This window comes from Macaca fascicularis, chromosome 11, assembly GCF_037993035.2.
Source record: "Macaca fascicularis isolate 582-1 chromosome 11, T2T-MFA8v1.1".
NCBI lineage: Eukaryota > Metazoa > Chordata > Mammalia > Primates > Cercopithecidae > Macaca > Macaca fascicularis.
This window is the reverse complement of record NC_088385.1, coordinates 121,320,649-121,341,634: the sequence shown is the minus strand read 5'-3', so window position 1 is coordinate 121,341,634 and position 20,986 is coordinate 121,320,649. Positions and strand designations below refer to the sequence as shown.

The 20,986-nt window shown below is 43.6% G+C and overlaps 1 protein-coding gene across 2 annotated transcripts in view; it reads left to right on the top strand.

The window, feature by feature from the left end:
* The window catches only part of TBX5 (T-box transcription factor 5), a 53,064-nt gene that overhangs the window by 16,241 nt on the left and 15,837 nt on the right, over nucleotides 1-20,986 (top strand). For both annotated transcript variants that reach the window (XM_005572335.5, XM_005572334.5), the window contains exon 7: nucleotides 6,191-6,282. In XM_005572335.5, coding sequence (XP_005572392.1) covers nucleotides 6,191-6,282 — 92 coding nt within the window. The remainder of the gene's footprint in view (nucleotides 1-6,190; nucleotides 6,283-20,986) is intronic.

Below are 20,986 nucleotides of genomic sequence, written 5' to 3'. Positions count from 1 at the left end.
CATGGATATATGATGTGTGATTTAAATAAGCGGGCCAGGGTTGCATGTGATTTGTGGACTCAGTCTTGCTACTTTATTGTCCCACCTGGACCGGGTGTTGAGACTTCTGACTTCATGGGTAGAAGCCAGCTGAGCTCACCATCGCATAGGGTTAAGGTGGATGACTGTGGAGGCTGACTGCTTTGGTTCAAACCTATTTGACTTTGGGCAAATGATTTAACTCCATTTCCGCACCTGTAAAATGGGGATAATAAGAGAACTCACCTCATAGGGTTGTTGTGAGGATTCAATGAGATAATTCCCGGCAAGCGTGTCATGCGGGACCTGGCAGAGAGCTAGCGCAGAGCATTAGTAATGATTGATGAGACCCTTGATTAACTAGTTAGCTGATCAGTTTATTAACAGGGCGATTCCATCCGAAACACAGACTTCAGAAAACTCTTTGCTTACTCATTCTAACTTCCTGGCTAGTTTAGAATCTGAAAGACTGGGAATTTAAATAAGTTCTTATTCCTGTGGTTGAAAAACAACTGCAAATATTAGTCTTTGTGGTTTAGTTGGCTCATTCCCTGATCATGTCATCAATTCAAGGACTATTTGTCTAGCGTTTTGCCTTGGATAAATGAGCAGGGAAAGAAAAGCAATGCATGTGATTAAATTGCCAAGACAATTTGGAAAACTAAGGGCCACCGTTTTTACGGTCAAAGGGCACATTGCCTTCAGAATGATCTTTCTCTCCTTGGATGTAGGTACCAGGTGGAGATAGGTATGCTACAGGGTTCATTTCTTAGGCTGCAATCACATACCCATATACCACAGGGCCCCTAATGACGAGACACATTTCCTCAGCCCAGCTGTGATCTCGGACTGGATTTGGGACTTATTTCCCCAGGTGGTTGACAGCTTGAAAAAGATATTTAAAAACTCAAATCTTCCCCAGCGACGTTCATTCTGTGAAACACGTTTTTGTAAAGTTTTCACTGCAGTTGTCAGCAGCTCCCAGAGCAATCCCTAGAAATATTTAGGTGTTAAAAAACGTCACGTGGGCATTTCATTTCCCTGTTCTTGCAACAATGGCTGTGTATGCAAGCAATGTCTATCCCCAGATATTAACTTAACTTTGCATTTTCCTCCTGCTTAAATCATTGTGTAAGGAGTCTATATTTATGAGGTATGAGCTTTCTGGTCGGGACCAGGAAATGAACCCTTAATAGAGAGACATAATTAAGATTTTTGGTCCTCGTGAGGGTTTTAAAAATTTTTTTCAAAAGCAAGAATTCACAACAATTATTCTCATTAATTTTTACAACCTCTGTCTCAGTTGGAGCTGGTATTTATGTTTGTTTTTCCCCCACTCCCAAATCTCTCCCGGATATCCGGTTTTATGTTGATTTTGAAGGGAGTACATTTGCATGGTGAATAGAAGAAAGTTTTACTGAAGTCTTTTGGTGGAACTGGAAAATCCAGGTGTATCAGTTTGTGTGTCCACGATCTAACACACAGCATATTAGGAAGGGAATTTAATAAACATGGCTGTAGTATGTGAGTGGACAGATATTTTGACCTGCAGATAATGTATGTTGTATGTTGACATTTCTCAAGGGTAATTCTTAGGTCATATAGGCATCTATAATCAGTTTCCAAAAGAAGTTACACGTAAAGATCAACATACCTAAGTGAATATATAAGAAATGTGCTTGTCCTGTGCAATCATATTTTTGCAAGCTATGATGGTAAGCACAAGATTAGGAATAGCCAATCTGTTTGAGGTGTAAGGAATGGATTTGAGCAAAAGGTTTTTGCTGATAACATAAAATTCCCCCTTTTCTTCTTTCCTTGGGGCAATTTTTTGTTCTGAGTTCTCGGTGGACATCATGGACTGAGCACTAATTCTGATGCTCAGATCCTCGCTAAATGCTGGTGTCACAGCCTCACCATCTTTGACATTTACTTCTGAGACTGGGATGGGGCAGGGTGGGGGGTGAGAGGAAAAGATGTCCTTCATCCACTTTTAAATGACCTATTTCTCCTTAACTTTTTGCAAGTCCATTAAAAGATGATTTATGGTCAACTGGGTGAAATTTCATTGTGATAAAGCCTGCGTGAGAAAGAAAATCCCATTAGGTGTTGGGTGTTTAGACTCTTAAAATACAAGTGAATGCAGGAGTACACATCTTAAGATGACTTTCCAAAAGGATTTTATAGATTTTTCTACTCATTCAGAAGAGTCAAGAAAAAATCTGAGGCCAATCTGCTCACACCTGTAATCCCAGCATTTTGGCAGGTCAAGGCGGGTGGCTCATTTGAGGCCAGGAGTTCAAGAGCAGCCTGGCCAACATGGTGAAACCCTGTCTGTACTGAAATACAAAAATTAGCCAGGTGTGCTGGTGTGCGCCTGTAATCTCAGCTACTGGGAAGGCTGAGGCAGGAGAATCACTTGAACCCAGGAGGCAGAGGTTGCAGTGAGCCTAGATCGCACCACTGCACTCCAGCCTGGGCGACAGAGTGAGACTCTGTTTCAAAAAATAAAGAATAAATAAATAAATAATCTGAAAGCTAAAGGAATAGACACAGTTAAACAAAAATGGGCTGGGTGTGGTGGCTCACACCTGTAATCCTAACAATTTGGGAGGCCAAGGCTAGAGGATTGCTTGAGCCCAGGAGTTCAAGACCAGCCTGGGCAACATAGTGAGACTCTGTCTTTCTGAAAACCCAAATAAAAAAAAAAGGTTGGGGGAGGGAGAATGTGTACACACACACACACACACACACACACACACACACGGTTACTTTAAAAATATTTTAAAATAGACTTTAGGGTAGCCATAGCAGCTCATGCCTATAATCTCAGCACTTTGGAAGGCCAAGGCGGGAGGATCACTCGAGCTTGGGAGGTCAGTGCTGTAGTGAGCTACGATCACTCCGCTGCACTCCAGTCTGGGTAACAGAGTGAGACCCTGTCTCTAAATAAATAAATAAATAAATAAATACTTGGCTCAGCTGGGCATGGTAGCTCCTGCCTGTAATCCCAACAGTTTCGGAGGCCGAGGCAGGCAGATCACCTGAGATCAGGAGTTTGAGACCATCCTGGCCAACATGGTGAAACCCCTTCTCTACTAAAAATACAAAATTAGTCAGGCGTGGTGGTAGGCACACGTAATCCCAACTACTTGGGAGGCTGAGACAAGAGAATCGCTTGAATCCAGGAGGCGGAGGTCTCAGTGAGCCGAGATTGTGCCACTGTACTCCAGCCTGAGTGACAGAGTGAGACTCCATTTAAAAAAAAACAAAAACAAAAACAAGCAAAAAACAAACAAACAAACAAACAAAAAAACAAAGAAAACCTGGCTGGGCACAGTGGCTCGGCCTGTAATCCCTGTACTTTGGGAGGCCGAGGCGGGAGGATTGCTTGAGCTCAGGAGTTCCAGACCAGCCTGGACAACATGGCAAAACCTCATCTCAACTGAAACTAAAAATAAAAATAAAAACAATTAGCCCAGCATGGTGGTGCATGCCTGTGGTCCCAGCTGCTTGGGATACTGAGGCAGGAAGATTGCATGAGCCCAGGAGTTTGAGGCTGCAGTGAGCTATGTTTGCACTCCAGCACTCCAGCCTGGGTGTTAGATTGAGGCCCCATATCCAAACAAAACAGCAAAACAAAAATGCTTCATTTTTTAGAGCAGTTTCAGGTTCATAGCAAAGTTGTGCAGAACATACCAAGATTTCCCCTATAGCTTCTCCCCACCACATGCACGGCCTCCCCCACCATGGACATCCTGCATCAGAGTGGAACATTTGTTGCAGTTGATGAGCCTACATTGACACATCATCATCACCCAGAGTGCATAGTGCACATTAGAGCCCACTCTTGATGTTGTACCTTCCATGGGTTTGGACAAATGCATAATGATGTGTATCCTCCTTTATAGTATTATAGGGAGTAGTTTCACAACCCTAAAAATCCTCTGGGCTCTGCCTATTCATCCCTCCCTCTTTCCAACCTGTGGCAACCACTGACCTTTTAACTGACTCCACAGTTTTGCCTTTTCTAGAATGTTGTATAGTTGGAATCATATATCTTAAAATATTAATTGTATGTTTGTGTTTATGGTGAATACACATGGGTACACATACATACAATAATTTTACTTTCAATATAGAGTCTTGGGGTTAGAGGTAAACCTTGTAGGTCATCTCTTCCAGAAAGCAGAACAGACAAGAATTCCTCCTCTCTTCAAATGAAGAAATTAGAGGGTACGTTGATTTATCAAGCATAGTTTCTTAAATCTGTAACTATACTACTCGGATAGACTCTAGATGACTTTTAGGGATACTTGAATATGATGAAATCACAGAGAAACTTTCTTTCTTTCTTTCTTTTTCTTTTCTTTTCTTTTCTTTTCTTTTCTTTTCTTTTCTTTTCTTTTCTTTCTTTCTTTCTTTCTTTCTTTCTTTCTTTCTTTCTTTCTTTCTTTCTTTCTTTCTTTCTTTCTTTCCTTCCTTCCTTCCTTCCTTCCTTCCTTCCTTCCTTCCTTCCTTCCTTCCTTCCTTCCTTCCTTTCTTCCTTTCTTTCTTTCTTTCTTTCTTTCTTTCTTTCTTTCTTTCTTTCTTTCTTTCTTTCTTTCTTTCTTTCTTTCTTTCTTTCTTTCTTTTTTTGAGATGGCGTTTTGCTCTGTTGCCTAAGCTGGAGTACAGTGGTGTGATCTCGGCTCACTGCAACCTCTGCCTCCTGGGTTCCAGTGATTCACCTGCCTTAGCCTCTGGAGTAGTTGGGATTACAGGAGCCTGCCACAATGCCTAGCTATTTATTTTTTTGTTTGTATTTTTTGTAGAGATGGGGTTTCACCATGTTGGCCAGGCTGGTCTTGAACTTCTGACCTCAAGTTATCCACCCACCTTGGCTTCCCAAAGTGCTGGGATTACAGGCATGAGCCACCATGCCTGGCTGAAAGTTGTTCTTTTTAAAATTATCTTTCTAGTATTCTATTAGAGAGGGAGTCTCAGTTCAGTACTGGTTTGTGTTAACTACTCTGAAAGTGTCTAATTCCCACTTGCAACAAAGAGAAGGCAAGCTTTGGGTATGAGTAGAGACAATTTCATATGTTTGTTTTCTTCTTATTGAATAGCAAGTGATTCTAGTTTGTCATACAAAGAACTGACATCATATTTGTGTGAAATAAATGTCAATTAAAAGTGGTTTGACTTAAATAAAAATATTAAGCCAGTGTACAGACACTGTATAGATATGGCAATGATAGTGAAAGAAAACTCTGAATGACCGAAGTTTGAGTCATGCTGCTCTCATGTATATAGCATGATTCTCTATGCTCTCTATGAAAATTCAGTTCACATGCAATTTTTTAGGAAATACTTCTAGCAAACTCCATATGGATGCATTCTGTCACCTGGGTCTGCTACTGTACATTCACACTAATATAATGTGTTGATGGATTAAATTAAAGTTCTGGGCCTGGAACCAAAATGTGTAAAAAGACCCTGTTCTGTAACTACGCCTTGTATGTTGCAACACAGATTTCCAAGATAGAACCCTCTCTTCTTTGCTTTGGACATTAAAGAGCTTTGGTGCTGTTCAGTAGCTATTATATATGTTATCATTATACATATTGGTGCTTATTTCATTAGACACCATTTTCCACCAGAGCTAGCAAACGCTATCTGCAAAACTATGAAATGAACATGAAAAGAGGCATAATAGAATTTTTGAATGCAATAATCAAGACATGTTTTCTGCAGAAACACACGATGGAGTCAACCCTTCCAAATGGAGGTTACCACGCTGCCGGATGTGCAACAGTCATGTCAGTATGCACAGCTTTCCAAAGGGGAGGGGGTACTGAGTATTGAGGCCTAGATGGTGTTTAAAACACAAAATGCAAGATTGGAAAAAAAAAAAAAAGAACCCGGCTGGAATGATGCAGAGTATGACTCCAATTAATGGGCAAACCAAATCCAGGTGTTTTTCCCCTTTTAAAAGCTGTCCAATGGAGGACATTTTTCAAAGCCTCCACTTGAATGAAGTGGTGGGTCCCGTTGACGTGACTGGCTTAATTTGCTTCTTTCGGTTGCCAGAGGCTGCATTTCCATGACATTTATTATTAGCTCATGTCCCGAGGTGGTCTTGCAACAATCAAGTGAAAACCAGCTTGCTCTCTCTCCCTCTTTCCTTCAGATCACGCAGTTAAAGATCGAGAATAATCCCTTTGCCAAAGGATTTCGGGGCAGTGATGACATGGAGCTGCACAGAATGTCAAGAATGCAAAGGTAGGAAAGTGGATTCCTCAACTTTCTCCTCCACACATACCCCTCAAATTACCCAGGTAAGCCAGCAGCAACCCAGCACCTCCCTCCACCAGCCTTCCTGCCCACAGAATGCCAGGCACAGAGAAATGGGGAGAATGAGCCCCCTCTGTCCCATTTTTTGCTAACCCTCACATGTGGTTGGCACCATTGGGCAACCTGGAGAATACATTTTCTAGTGGAGAGAAGGTACAAAGAGTTTGGCATTCTCCATTCTCCCAGGGAACAGAAGGTACAGCTTTCTCTTCTTTCTCTGCTGTCTCTCTCCCTGTAGGGAAACCCTTTCTCTTTTTCTTCCCATAAGTCACAGCCGATGAATGCTTTTTTTTTTTTTTGGCAACAGCTCTTGGTAAATGAAAGAGAAGTTAATGACTTGATTTCCTGAGGGTGAAATACAGACAAACTTGACACCATGTGGTGTCCAGGGCACTGGAGGATTGGAAGCTGGTGCTAAAAATTGCTCGGTATTTTTACATATCCTGTGGTCATAGTTGCTGATATGATGAATAGAACGGGCTGTAGCAAATGTACATAGTGGGAATTTGGTCTGATTTGAAAGGATTGTACAAGCATTGCCAATTTTGTGGAACATTCTCTCTACCTCTTGATGTGCTTCCAAAATAACTTACCATATGGCAAGCAAACTAGAAATACATCTTGATCCCTCTGACCAGGAAGGTTTGTGTGTGTGTTTTGTGTGTGTGTGTGTGTGTGTGTGTGTATAGTGTTTTCTCTTTTTTCTGTTTGGTGGGTTTAGTGTTTCAAAACAAAATGAGATCATTTCGGATGTTTTCCTTATCGTTTCTGGAAGACATGGAAAGGGAGAGTCAGGCAGATAGATATATTCTTTCAAAGAAAGATAAGAGACCTATAAGAACAGAAAGGGAGAAAGACCTTAGATCTACGGTTTTAATATTAGGTTTAGAAATACATGCAATGGAAAAATTGTTTTTAGATAGTGGGCTTATCAGGTCAAATTTTGCATGCTTTTTAAAAAATAATGCTAGCCCACGTGGCATGTTCCTGTAGCCCCAGCTACTCAGAAGGCTGAGGCAGGAGGATCTCTTGAACCCAGGAATTCGAGGCTGCAGTGAGCTATGATCACACTACTGCACTGCAGTCAGGACAACATAGCAAGACCCTGTCTCCAAATATTAAAAAAAAAAAAAAAAACAAGACAATGACCGTGTTTCCAAACATTAAAGAAAACAAGAAGTGTGGTACATGTGTGCACATGTTCCTGTTTTCATAAATTGGTTTCCTATGGATTCCTGTTTGTATAAATTGGTTTCCTTCAAGATCGTGGACTCACAAGGTACTTTTTGTGGCTAAAATAGGCAAGTTCTGAGTTTGCTATTTAAAATTTATTTTTGGTTTTAAGCATCTACATTTTGAAATTGGGTCACAGGGTCAGTGGAAAAGATGACAACAAATATTGTGTTTTAGCTGAGAGAGGTTCAATTATTCATGACCCTGGGCTCAGAGTGCCAACTTTTTGTTCCTATCCCATTCTAATGGTGATTTGCCATTAAGATAGCTTGGTCATTGCCAAACAGAGTCACCTCTCAGACCTACAGGCCAAGTTCCTGCTGTGCAGGTGGGAGCTGAAGGGAAATCGCCTTTCCAGCCTGCAATCAAAGGGTTTCATCATCTCTCACTGCTTCCCTCCTTTTTACAAGGTCAAGAGCAGGGGGTGAATAATAGATTTAAGGTGTCTTGAATCATCCCTTCAAACTTTACCAGTTACCATGTCCTACTGATCATACCTTCTAGCATAACTCAGAATTCAGCCCTCTTCTGCCAGTTTGCTAACTCTAGCCGCCACCAGCCTCCTAACTGATTGAGACCTAAATTCAGTCCTTGTCTCCTCCAGGGACTTTCTTTAGGCAGCCACCATAGAGATCTTTGTAAAACACAAATCAGGCAAGGTCTCTTTGCAGTGGAGAACATGTCCAAGCCCCCTGTTGCCCTTGGTATAAGGTTTGGACTCTTGCCTGGTTGGCCATGCCCTTCCCATGTGGCCTGGCCACCCCTCCTAGGTTTGTCCTTCACCAGTGTCCCCCTAATATGTGTCAATCATGCTAAAGGAAAGGCTTCAAACTTGTGTTCTTTCCTTTATTTTTGGCCCTTCGAACACACATTTGGTCTGCGTCAAACCCTTTCCCCTCCTTCTCACCAGGCCATCTCTGGGTCTCCTTGTAGAACCATCACTGGGTCTCCTTGTAGCTTTTCCTTCCTCCAAGAAGCTTTCCCTGGCCACAGACTGTGTGGTCAGCCCATGTCTCCCACCAGGACCCCTCCTGGGAATCAGCCACTCAAACTTTACCAGTTGCCCTCCAGGCTTTTCTGTGTCCAACTCAGGCCTGGAACTTTGGAAGCTGATTGGACGGATGACAGCCGGCCATGAAAGGAGAGACAGGTGGTCACGTGTAGGTATGTGAGAGCTCAGATGTCAGTCATTAAGGGAGTCTTTCCTAAAGCTTTTTTTTTTTTTTTTTTTTGAGATAGGATCTCACTCTGTTGCTCGGGCTCGAGTGCAGTGGCATGATCTCAGCTCACTGCAGCCCCGACATCCACAGGCTCAGGTGATCCTTCCACCTCCCAAGAACCTAGGACTGCAGGCATGCGCTGCCGTGCCCAGCTAAATTTGTTTGTTTTTATTTTATTATTATTAGTTTTGTGCGACGGAGTCTCCCTCTGTCACCCAGGCTGGAGTGCAGTGGCATGATCTCCCCTCACTGCAACCTTGGCCTCCGGGTTCAAGCGATTCTCCTCCCTCAGCCTCCTGAATAGCTGGGATTACAGGCGTTTACCACCATGCCTGGCTAATTTTTGTGTTTTAGTAGAGACGGGGTTTCACCGTGTTGGCCAGGCTGGTCTCGAACTCCAGACCTCAGGCAATCCACCCACCTCGGCCTCCTAAAGTGCTGGAATTACAGGCATGAGCCACCATGTCTGGCCTAAATTTGTATTTTTTGTAGAGACAAGGTTTCACCACGCTGCCCAGGCTGGCCTAGAACCCCTGGACTCAAGTGATCTTCCTGCCTCAGCCTCCCAAAGTGCTGGGATTACAGACATTATCCACAGCCCCTGGCCAACTCTCCTAAAGTTCTAAACACATGTTCATTTTGTTTGTTTACTTACTTCTTGATTGATTGATTGATTGATATTGAGACAGGGCCTCGCTCTGTTGCCCAGGCTGGAGGGCAGCGGTTCGATCACGGCTCACTGCAGCCTCAACCTTCTAGGCTTAAGTGATCCTCTGACTTCAGCCTCCCAAGGAGCTGGGTGTCCAGGCACATGCCACCACATCCAGCTAATTTTTGTATTTTTTGTAGAGGTAGGATCTCCCCAGGTTGCCCAGGCTGGTCACACAGCTGTTTATATATTTAGGCAGATGACTCCTCTTTGGCCTGCATTGGCTGTCCTAACCATCCGTCAAGGTATTGCAGGTCGCTTGAGGCCTGGACTAGGTGTCCTTAATGGGTAGGAACTTTGCAGATGGAATGGAGGGAAGGTTTGGCTAGTCATCAGTAGAAAGCCAGTAATTGACGCGTTGAGTCAAACCACTCAGCCTAAGAGCCATGTATGTCTTTGTGGCCATGTTAGGAGTTGCCCCAGAAACCATAGGGCTGAACTAACCACTGATGGGTTGGGGGAGTAGACAAGGTCATTGGCCAACGTCTCTGGACATGTCCTTGGGGAAGGAGAAAGAGTGAAGAAGAGTGGTTCCAACAGAGGGCTTTGGAGTCAGACAAACCTGGGGTCAATTCTTGCTCTGCATTTATCAGTATGTGCCCTGGAGTACGTGATTTAACCTCATGGAACCTCAGTATTCTCATCTGCAGAAGGGGCATAGATAAGTATAGCCTCTACTTTCTAGGGTTCCTGTAAAAATTATATGAGCAAAGGCCTACAGAGTGCTTGATTCCTAGTCTAATATTCAGTAAAATTTAACTAATTTGGGGGAAAACTCCCCACTGCTCCCAATTTTGCCCTTGTTCAGAATTTATTTTGGGTCATTTTCCCACCCCCCAAGTTGTAGTCAGTAGTGGCAAGTGGGGAATATGATTCTCCAGAGTCAGCCTTGATAACAGCCAGGCAGGAATGGCAGGCTCACTGCTAATCTTGTAATCCTGTTTCCTGTCCCCTACACACCCGGTGACAGCTGGCTATGGGAGAAAAGCAGGAGGGATGAAATTTCCTCTAATTCCAACAATTGGAAGAAGGGAGTGAGGTGGGGTTACAGATAGTTAAGCATTACCTTGCAGTTATTCCACAGAAATAACTTTTGGATTCGCTTGGCAAATGTCTGGCCGTTCCCGCCTCTAGCTCTTGGCCCAATTCCCCGTGTTTGGAAAACGCAGATGATGTCTTCATTATTTTCCAACATTTTTTAATGGTTTCTAGTTACAGGAGCAATCACTGCTTATTATAAAAATTTGGGAGCTATGGGAAAGCACAAGGCATAAAGTCTTTGAAACATCCTGTCTCAAGCAGACCAATTAAAGGGTGTGCCAGTGTTATTTAGACAGGTTAATCAATCTGTGGCTTAAAAAAATATATAATCCTAAGAACTAATATTTCCCCAAATTTCAGTACCCTTAGATTGGTGACAAAGGATTTTTTAAAATAAAAACTATTTATTTATTTATGTAGGACAGGGTCTTTCCCTATTACCCAGGCTGGCATTCAGTGGCACAATCATAGCTCACTGCAGCCTCGAACTCCTGAGCTCCAGCAATCCTCCTGCCTTAGTGTCAGAAGTAGCTGGACTACAGGTGCATACAACCATGTCCAGCGATGGAATCTCACTATGTTGCCCAGGTTGGTTTCAAACTCCTCGTCTCAAGCAGTCCTCATGTCTTGGCCTTCTAAAGCACGGGAATTACAGGTTTTAGATGGTGCACAGACCCATGGACACATCAGGCCTGTGATTTCATAGATGTTATTGCTCAGAATGAGACTGAGTTATAGGAAAGGAAGAAAAGAAGGAAGCTATGAAGGGAGGGGAATTAAGGCTGATTAAAGAGGAAATATTAACTGAATAACAGAATGGCTGGTATCAAGGTTTGGGGAACGCCGTCAAGATAGTATGCAAACCACAGAAATTTGAGAAACATACATAAAAGCTCAACCACCTACAAAGAAAGGCTTGAGAGTGCCATTACTGTTTGAAACCATCTGGGCCCTGGTTTTTCATAGAACAACTCTTTCTTTGGACTTTGCTTCCGTCTTCAAGATGTATTCAAACAAGTTCTAAACTTCCTAGGAGCCAAAGGGGCTAGAGCTGGGACTGGGGCAGAGTAGGCTTTATGGAGAGGGTAGAAGTAGGCCTCGTAGAGAGAATGGGACCTGAATCTGTTGGGAAGAAGGGTTTTCTGGGTTGGAACAAGGAAGAAGTGGGCAGGGGCCTGGAAGTCTAGGGGGCTGGAGTAGGGATCAGATTCTGAAGATCTCTGAAAGCCAGCTGGAGTGGCTCTATGACAGGTATGAGGAGAGCTGCTCCTAGAAGCGTGGAATTGTAGAGCTAGAAGGGACTCCAGGAGACAGCATCTGATCCACCTGCTCCCTTTTGCAGAATGGGAAACTGAGGCCCAGAGACTCATTTACTTATTCAGTTTCTGATCTGATTTGTTTATGCAACTAAAACGTTTGTTAAGTGTTTGATGTATGCCAAGCACTAGGCATACGAGGATGAATCAACACACAGGGGACCAGGGTCCATGGACGGAAACAGGCTCAGGAGCTGGGGTCCAGACTACTGCACTGAGCTGCTCCGGGGCTTTTCCACTCCACCGAGTGTCTGTTTCCTCATCTGTAAAAAGGAAGTCACTACAGAGCCTACCTCCAGGCCTGTTGCAGGGATGAAATGAGTAACGCATGTGTACTGATTATTATTGCTGCATAACAAATGACTCCCAAGCTTGAGCTGGGCTGGCTGGGATACCCTGGCTTCCAAACTATCCCATCTGTTCTCTGTGTGTGATGCTACCAGGCCAGCCAAAGTGTCCCACCTGAGGCAACTTTCCCCCACAGCACATTGGGAGTCTTCTAACAGAGGAAAGCAGTATAGGCAACCACAGCGCTTCCACAAAGAGCGCCCAGACCATCAAAGTCCCCAAGTTCCCTCCAGTTGCAATCTGCTAGCCCCCAGTGATGTTCTATAAATGCTGCTCATGGTGAAAAGACCAGGCCTTGCTGGTCGCTACTGTGTGAAAGGGGAAGCAGGAAGCATCAGGGAGACACTTTTATTTAGTCTGCGATTGGTGGGCCATTCTTTTTGGAAGGACTCAGCTGTGCAGTTCTTGCTGGCCATCAGATGGTGGCTGGGCTGCAGGTGTCGGAAGGCAGATCAGGCAGGATGTCCAGCTTGGCATACTCCTGTGACCCACAGTTGATGCTGCTTTTGGATGGGACCTCCGTTGTTGTCCACTGAAAAATCAGAATGTGGCCTCTCCAGCATGGCAGACTCAGGGTGTTCAGACTTTCTCATGGAAAGTGGAAGTGGAAGCCGCCTGGTTCTTGCTGACTGCACCTTGGAGGACGGGTAGTATCACTTCTGCTGCATTCTTTTGGTTGAATGTGACTCACTCAGGGGGGTTCAGATCCAGGGAGTTTGAGACCAGCCTGGACAACATGGTGAAACCCCGTCTCTACTAAAAATACAAAAAATTAGCAGGGTGTGGTGGCACGCACCTGTAATTCTAGCTACTTGGGAGTCTGAGGTGGGAGGATTACTTGAACCCAGGAGGTAGAGGTTGCGGTGAGCCCAGATCGTGCCATTGCACTCCAGCCTGGGCAACAAGAGTGAAACTCCATCTCGAAAAAAACCCCAAACAAATAGAAAACAGATTCAAGGAGGCAGGACAAGCTCTGTCCTCTACCTGGAAGGAGTGTCAAGGAATGTCTCCACGCGTTTTAAAACTGCCTCAGCAGGCACGGAAGCACATAGCACAGTGTCTGGTCCAGAGGGATGCTCAGTCGCCGGTAGGTGTTAAGATACGGTCCATGATCTGGTGAAACCAGATGCCAGGTTGACTTGCCCAAGGTCACACAGTTAGTGTGGATGAAGGGGCCTGCCTGGCTGCAGGCTTGCTTTCTTCAGGATGGAGAGGACCCCCTTTCCACTAAACTGGGCTGCTGCTCATCTTCTTGTAACCGTAAACCCCAGAATATGAACAAGCAATAGCGAAGTCCTTCATCTCGGTATTTATTACCTCACCTCACCTCACACAGAATGGCCATGATCAATGACTGGTCTTTTCACCATAAGAAGTATTTATGGAGCATTTTCAGGGGGGTTAGTAGATGATGGATTGGGGGGCTTGGTTGGCCTCAGAGTTCTTCATGGAAGAAATAAAGCTCCCTTTACTTCCTTGCTCTCTTAGTGTGCTGCAGACGGCATCAGGGGGCATGGACCCTGAACGTAAGGGGTATTTTGAGGCTCTGCTTTGGGTGACTGGGATCTGAGTCACCCAACCAGAGAGTGGATGGGAAAGCTTGGAGTCCAGGATGTCTCAGTCAGACTGAAGCCCACCCATTACTCAGCTCCAGTTTGATTATTGAGAGGACTCTACACAGCCACATTGGGAACTGACCAACCTCACCTGCCACTATGGGTGCTTATTTTCACCCTCTCTACCTTGTTCCTCTAGGGTAGGGCTTCTGAAAATAGGTGCAAGACTCCTTCTGAAAATCTAATTAAAGCAAGAGACCCTCTGAAAGACTCACAATATATGAATAGAGAAAAAAAATTCAGGCTAGGTATGGTGGCTCATGTGTGTAATCTCAGCACTTTGGGAGGCTGAGACAGGAGGAGGATTGCTTGAGATCAGGAGTTTCAGACCAGCCAGAGCAACATAGGAAGATCCTGTCTCTTAAAAAAAAAAAAAAAAAAAAAAAAAAAAAAAAAGAAAAAGAAAAGAAAAGATAAAGATTAAAAAAAAAAAAAAAAAAGATTAACTGGACGTGATAGCATGTTTCTGTAGTTCCAGTTACTCTGGAGGTTGAGACAAGAGGATTGCTTGAGTCCAGGAGTCTGAGGCTGCAGTGAGCTATGATTATGCCACTGCATTCCAGCCTGAGCAACAGAGCAAGATGCTGTCTCAATTAAAAAAATTCAAACAATTTCAAGGGATGTATGAAGCCTGGATCTCCTAAGTTTAAAATTCTTCTATTTGAACCTTCCCTCTTCTATTCCTTCCTTCCTGATTTTAAATTAATTTTCAGCTCTTAACCTCAAATGATCATTTTTCAAACTGAAGGCTTAGCACTTTTGTGTTCTCCTGCTTGTGGTTAAAGGTACTCTGAATGCCCAATTAATGAGAAGTGGTTTTCCAGACAATGTTAGACAACCTTCTGGAGATGGCATTAACTCTCCTCTTAGGGTTGTAATTTACCTACCCACACGGCTTCCTCCAGGGAAGCAGTGCCTTTATGTAAAACAAGAGAGGGGTTGTGTCTGGGGAGCTGAGCCAGCCTAAGTGAAGCTGTAAAATTGAGTTGTTTTTCTGAAAGGATCTCATCTTGGATCATGGCTATTTATCAAGGCATGGATGCTTAGAACCCACCCCCTCCCACATTCCCGCTTTCCCACTCAGGTACCCCCACCCCCACCCAACCCATCCCCAGCATATCTGCTATTCAGGAACAGGGCTGGGAGCAACTCACTCACTCATCCATGTTTTTCCTCATCTTTAATGAGGTATAATTGACAAAAAGTGTGTATACTTAGGTTATACAACTTGGAATAGTTTAATATATGTAAATATGAGATAATTACCATGATCAAGCTAATTAACATATTCAGCACCTCATATAGTTACTATTTTATTTTCGTGTGTGTGTGTGTGTGTATATACATATATATGAGAGAATATTTAAGATGTACCCTCTTAGTTAATTTTAAGTACACAATACTGTGCTGTTAACTGTATTCACATTGCTGTACATTAGCTCTCCAGGAATTACATCTCTTGCATAACTGAAACTTTGTACCCTTTGACCAACATCTCCCCACTTCCCCTCTCCCCAGCTCCTGGCACCCACCATTCTCCTCTCCACTGCTACAGGTTTGACTATTTTAGATTACACCTATAAGTGAGTCATGTCATGTTGATCTTTGTGTGTCTGGCTTATTTCACTTAACATAATGTCTTCCAGGTTCATTTGTGTTGTCTCAAATGAGAGAATTTCCTTCTTTATTTTTAAGGCTGAATAGTATTCTAGAGTGTGTTTATATATATATACACACACCACATTTTCTTCATCTATTCATCCACTCATGGATGAATCATCCACTCATGGATCCTGAGTATCATGGATACTCAGGCTGATTCCATATCTTAGCTCTTTTGAATCATGCTGCAATGATCATAGGAGTGTAGGTGTTTCTTTAAGATACTGATTTCATTTCCTTTGGGTGTATATCTAGAAGAGGAATATACGTATATCCCTGGGTCATATAATAGTTCTATTTTTTGGTTATTTATTTCTTGTTTTGTTTTGAGACAAGGTCTTATGCTGTTGCCCAGGCTGGAGTGTGTGGCATGATCGGGGCTCATTACAGCTTCCACTTCCTGGGCTCAAGCAATCCTCCCACCTCAGCCCTCTAAGTAGCTGGGACTATAGGCACGTGCCACCATGCCTTACTAATGTTTTTCAATTTCAGTAGAGACAAGACCTTGCTATGTTGCTCAGGCTAGTCTTCAACTCCTGAGCTCAAGTTATTCTCCTGCCTTGGCCTCCCAAAGTGCTGGGATGACAGAACGTGGGCCACTGCACCTGGATGATAGTTCTATTTTAAATTTTTTGGGGAACCTCCATACTGTGTTCCATAGTGGCTTCACCAACTTACATTCCCACCAGCAGTGTGCAAGGATTCCTTTTTCTCCATACCCTTGCCAACATTTGCTATCTTTTGTCTTTTTGATAATAGCCATCCTAACAGGTATAAGGTGCTATATCTCATGTGGCTTTGATTTGCATTTCCTCAATGAGTAGTGAAGTTGTACATTTTTAATATAACTCTTGTCTATTTTATGTCTTCTTTTGAGAAATGTCTATTCAGGTCTTTTGCCCATTTTTTAATGGGATATTTTTCACCACTATTGAATTGTATGTTTCATTCATCCACAATTGAGCAGTGTTTCTCAAACTTTTGGTAGACATCATAATTATCTGAGGGGCTTGTTAAAAAAGATTTCTAGGTCTCACTCTCAGAGATTTGAGTCAGTGGCTCCAGGGATGGATCAGAAACTGCCCTTCAACAATTTTTTCCAGTGGCTCTGATGGAGGTGTCCCCTAGTCACACCCGGGTAATCCCTTGGTTCTAGAGAATGAGTGACCACTAGAGAATGCAGATGAACACGTGATTGTATTTCTGCAAACAAAGCCCATGTATGGGCTGTTTTACATAAAAGGCAACCCTTTTCTCTACTTAGTACTCAACTCACACTGAACATTAGAATTACCTGTAGTTCTCCCCTCAGTGTTCTATTATGAAAAATCGAAGGTGTGTGAGAAACATTGACGACTTGTACGATGAGTGCCCATATACTCACTGCTTAGAGTCTACAGTTAGAATTTTGCTATATATTTGACCTACCACATATCCCTCCATTCATTCATCTATCCATCCATTCATCTATCCATGCTTCCATCCTTCCCTCCCTCCCTCCTTCTTTTTATTGATGTATTTCAAATTAAATTGCAGACATGGGTACATTTTACCCCAAACACTTCAGTGTGCACATCATTAACTAGGACTCAATTTTTGTTCACACTCCTTTACTTTAGGTTGAATTTATACCGGGTGAAATGCACAAATCTTAAGTACACCTCTCACTTTTTGGCACATGCACATACCTGTGGAACCTAAGCCCCTACCAAAACATAGAACATTTCCATCACCCCAGAAAATTCTCTCATTTCCCATCTCCTTAGTCACTCCCTGCCTCCTTCTCTTCACCAGAGGCAATCAATGTCCTGACCTTTTTTCACTATAGATTAGTTTTGTCTGTTATAGAATTTTGTTATAAATAGGATCGTCCAGTGTATACCTTTCGTGGAATACTTCTTTCTCTTGGGAAGCTTTTAAAAACTCCCAATGTCCATGCTGTTCCCTAGAACAATAACATCAAATTCTCTGGGGGTGAGTTTAGGTGTCAGTACATGTATTTTTAATTCCCCAGGTGACGATGGTATGCAGCCACGCTTGAAACCAACTCCCTTAGAGGAAGTTCCTCGTCTTTGTCCATCCCCACCCTAAGCCATGTCCCCCAACCACCCAACTCCACTAATCAATATCCTCACATTAAGATTTTCTTTTCCAAGAGATGCGCTACCTGGTAGTTGTTTGGAACAGGGAAGGAGGCAGACTTTTCTATTAGCACACAAAACATTCAGCATTCCTTCAGAAATAGTTGCTTTGGGTGACTTTGCCAAGGTCACCGTCAGAAGCAAAGGTCACCAGAAAGTCCTTGGCTTACTTCTGAATGACCAGTGGCCTTCACATGATTTTCCCTGGGACAAAAGATGCCTCAAGACAATCCCTTTGGTACAGAAAGCAGTTTGAGAAAGCTGTAGCCTTCCAGCTTCCAGAAGGACGGAGGCCTCAGAAGACTCCGTCTTACCACCCTACCCTGGTTCCAAAATCATGTAAAAGAAAAGGCTAAACCTAAGTCACAGTTAAGCTGGTTTAAATGGTTAGTTTTACAAGACTGGACGAAAATATTGAGCTGTTCAATTCAGTACTAGACTATTTGATGAATGATTACCATAAATTCATTAAAAGTTTAGCTTGAGGCCAGGTGCAGTGGTTCATGCCTATAATCCTAGCACTTTGGGAGGCCGAGGGGGGGGGGGGCAGATCACAAGGTCAGGAGTTCAAGACCAGCCTGGCCAATATGGGTGAAACCCCATCTCCACTAAAAATACAAAAATTAGCCGGGCGTGGTGGTGGGCGCTTGTAGTCCCAGCTACTTGGGAGGCTGAGGCAGGAGAATCGCTTGAACCTGAGAGGCGTAGGTTGCAGTGAGCTGAGACTGCACCATTGCATTCCAGCCTGGGTGACAGAGCGAGATTCCATCTCAAAAACAAACAAACAAACAAACTTTAGCTTGAATTGTCCTTTTATGTCTGTAGTTTTACAAAGTTTAGCTTGAATTGTCCTTTTATGTCTGTAGTTTTACATCTAGCTTTTACCCACAGGATCCACACCTACCCTGTGAGATAGGCCTTTTGTTCTCTGTTATGCAAACAGGGAAACTGAGACAAAGGGTGATGTCATGAATTGTCCAAGAATCTTCCCCATGATTTCCAAACCATCTCTATAGTTTGAGTCAAAATCATTTTTTGAATCACAGACCCTTTTTGAGTAGCCAATGCAAATGTGAACCTCTTCCTAGAAAAAGTGACCAGCTCTAAATATTTGATATTTTTGGGTATTTATACCCATTGGAAGCCCTTGCTGGTTAAGAACCTCTTCTCCAAAATATATTAATGTATACAAAATAGTGTTTATTGAGCAATGTGTCCCCAGTGTGTGTGTGTGTGTGTGCACGCATATATATATATATATATATATATATATGCTAAGCTTTTCCATGCATCATTTCATTTTATAACCCCGAAGAGGTGGCTATTTTATTATCCACATTTTACAGACAGAAGACTGAGGCTTGGGAAAAGGGAGAACCTAGCCAGCAACGTAGTGGTCAAGTTCGTGGCTGGATACTGAAGGCAGGCACATTCACGTGGCCTGACTTTGGAGCCTGAGCTTGATGCTACCACTCTGATACTATATTATCTACAGATTTAACAGGGGGGACCCAAGGCCCCAAACCAAAATTTTTATAAGTGGTGGGTACTTAAGGCCAGAAAGAGAAGTGCCTTTGAGTTTCTTGATATCTCTCAAGTCATATAGCCCTGGTTGAGTCAACAATGGGAAATTTAGGCCTTACAATGTGGCTCATGCCTATTATCCCAGTGCTTTGGGAGGCAGAGGGGAGTATCACTTGAGGCCGGATCAAAACCAACCTGGGTAACATAGCAAGACCCCATCTCTAGAAAAAAAATACAACTGTTGGCTGGGTGTGGTGGCACATGCCTACAGTTCCAGCTACTTGGGAGGCTGAAGCGGGAGGACCCCTTGAGCCCGGGAGCTTGGAGTCACTGTGAGCTATGTTCACGCCGCCACACTCCAACCTGGACAACAGAGTGAGAGTTTGTCTTAAAAACAAACAAAAGAAAAAACCGGCAATGGGGAAGTTTTATAACCTCTTTGTGCCCTCACCCGCATTCTTTTTTGAGATTTGTATAAATTTAGAGAGTACAAGGGTAGCTTTTATACATGGACCTACTGCATTGTGGTGAAGTCGGGCTTTTAGTGTAACTATCACTTTAATAGTATACATTGTATCCATTAAATAATTTCTCATCCCTCAGCCGCCTCCCACCCTTCCAAGCCTCCAATGTCTGTTATTCCGCACTCTACGCCCACACTATACACATTCTTTAGCTCCACTTATAAGTGAGAACATTGTGTCCCCTTATTCTCATCAGCAACATGGTACCCAGCGCCCTTCTCCAGCTTGCTGGTGTAGTGTAAACTGAGAAAGCACTTGGCAGACTTGAAGAGGCCAGTGATTATTTACTATTTGCATTAGGCTAAATCCAGCCTTGGGTGTGCCCTCCGCAGTCCCTACTGTGTTCACGCATGTTAGATCAGAACAACTTCCTCAAGTTTATTAGAATGTTAATAAATCAAGAAAGCTCTCAAGGGGTGATGTGGCCCCCTTTTTAATTTTAATCACAGATTAAAATACTATTGAGAAGAGGAATTTGCTCCAAGAGAAGAGAGATTTAACAGTCCCTTGCCTTGCCCCAGTGCACTGCTTTAGTTGTTTGAAAAAGGCTGCCAGAAATTGGGTAAGGATCACCAGGGGAAAACAAGCAAACACAAAAATCCGAACATGCCAGCGCCCCTACCACCTGCTCCCGTGAAAAGGCCAATTCAGTCAGCTGTGGTGGAAAGCGTTCTCCGGGGTGTTCATTAGCTAGAGGGAGGCTGAGGATGCAGTTTGGCCATGGATTTCAATATTCCCTTGTAACGTTTTACAACCCAGACCCGGCGACAATGGCGTCATTCATTGCACTCACTCACGTGGAACAGAATGTGAGAGAAGGGCAGAGCTGGGGAAAAGCTGGTCTGTGGGTGCTGATACCCAAGGCCAGCCGAGGTACTCAGGATACCCTCGTGTTGGGGTGGGGGGGCCCCAGACTCTTGTCAGAGCTTGTCCGTGGGATGCAGGTATAGCTGCTTGATACAGAGAGAGCAGTGAGATTTGACTGTTGCAAACTAAAGTTTCTGCAAACAGTAGAATTGATCAGTAGATCTTGCTATTGCCCGGGTGGAGCCAATGTTCAATTCTCTCATTGCCGGCATGCTTTCTAAAGTGAGATTTGCTAATTAGTTGGTATGGAGGTGACAATTGCTTATTATTAGGTATTAGGTGGCTGAAATATTGGGCTTATAGGGCCTTTTATCACTCACCCCCATTCCACTATTCCCCTTGATATAGGGACTTGGAGGGAAGGGCAGGAGGGGGATGAGGGATAAAAGGCTACATATTGGGTACAGTGTACACTGCTCGGGTGATGGGTG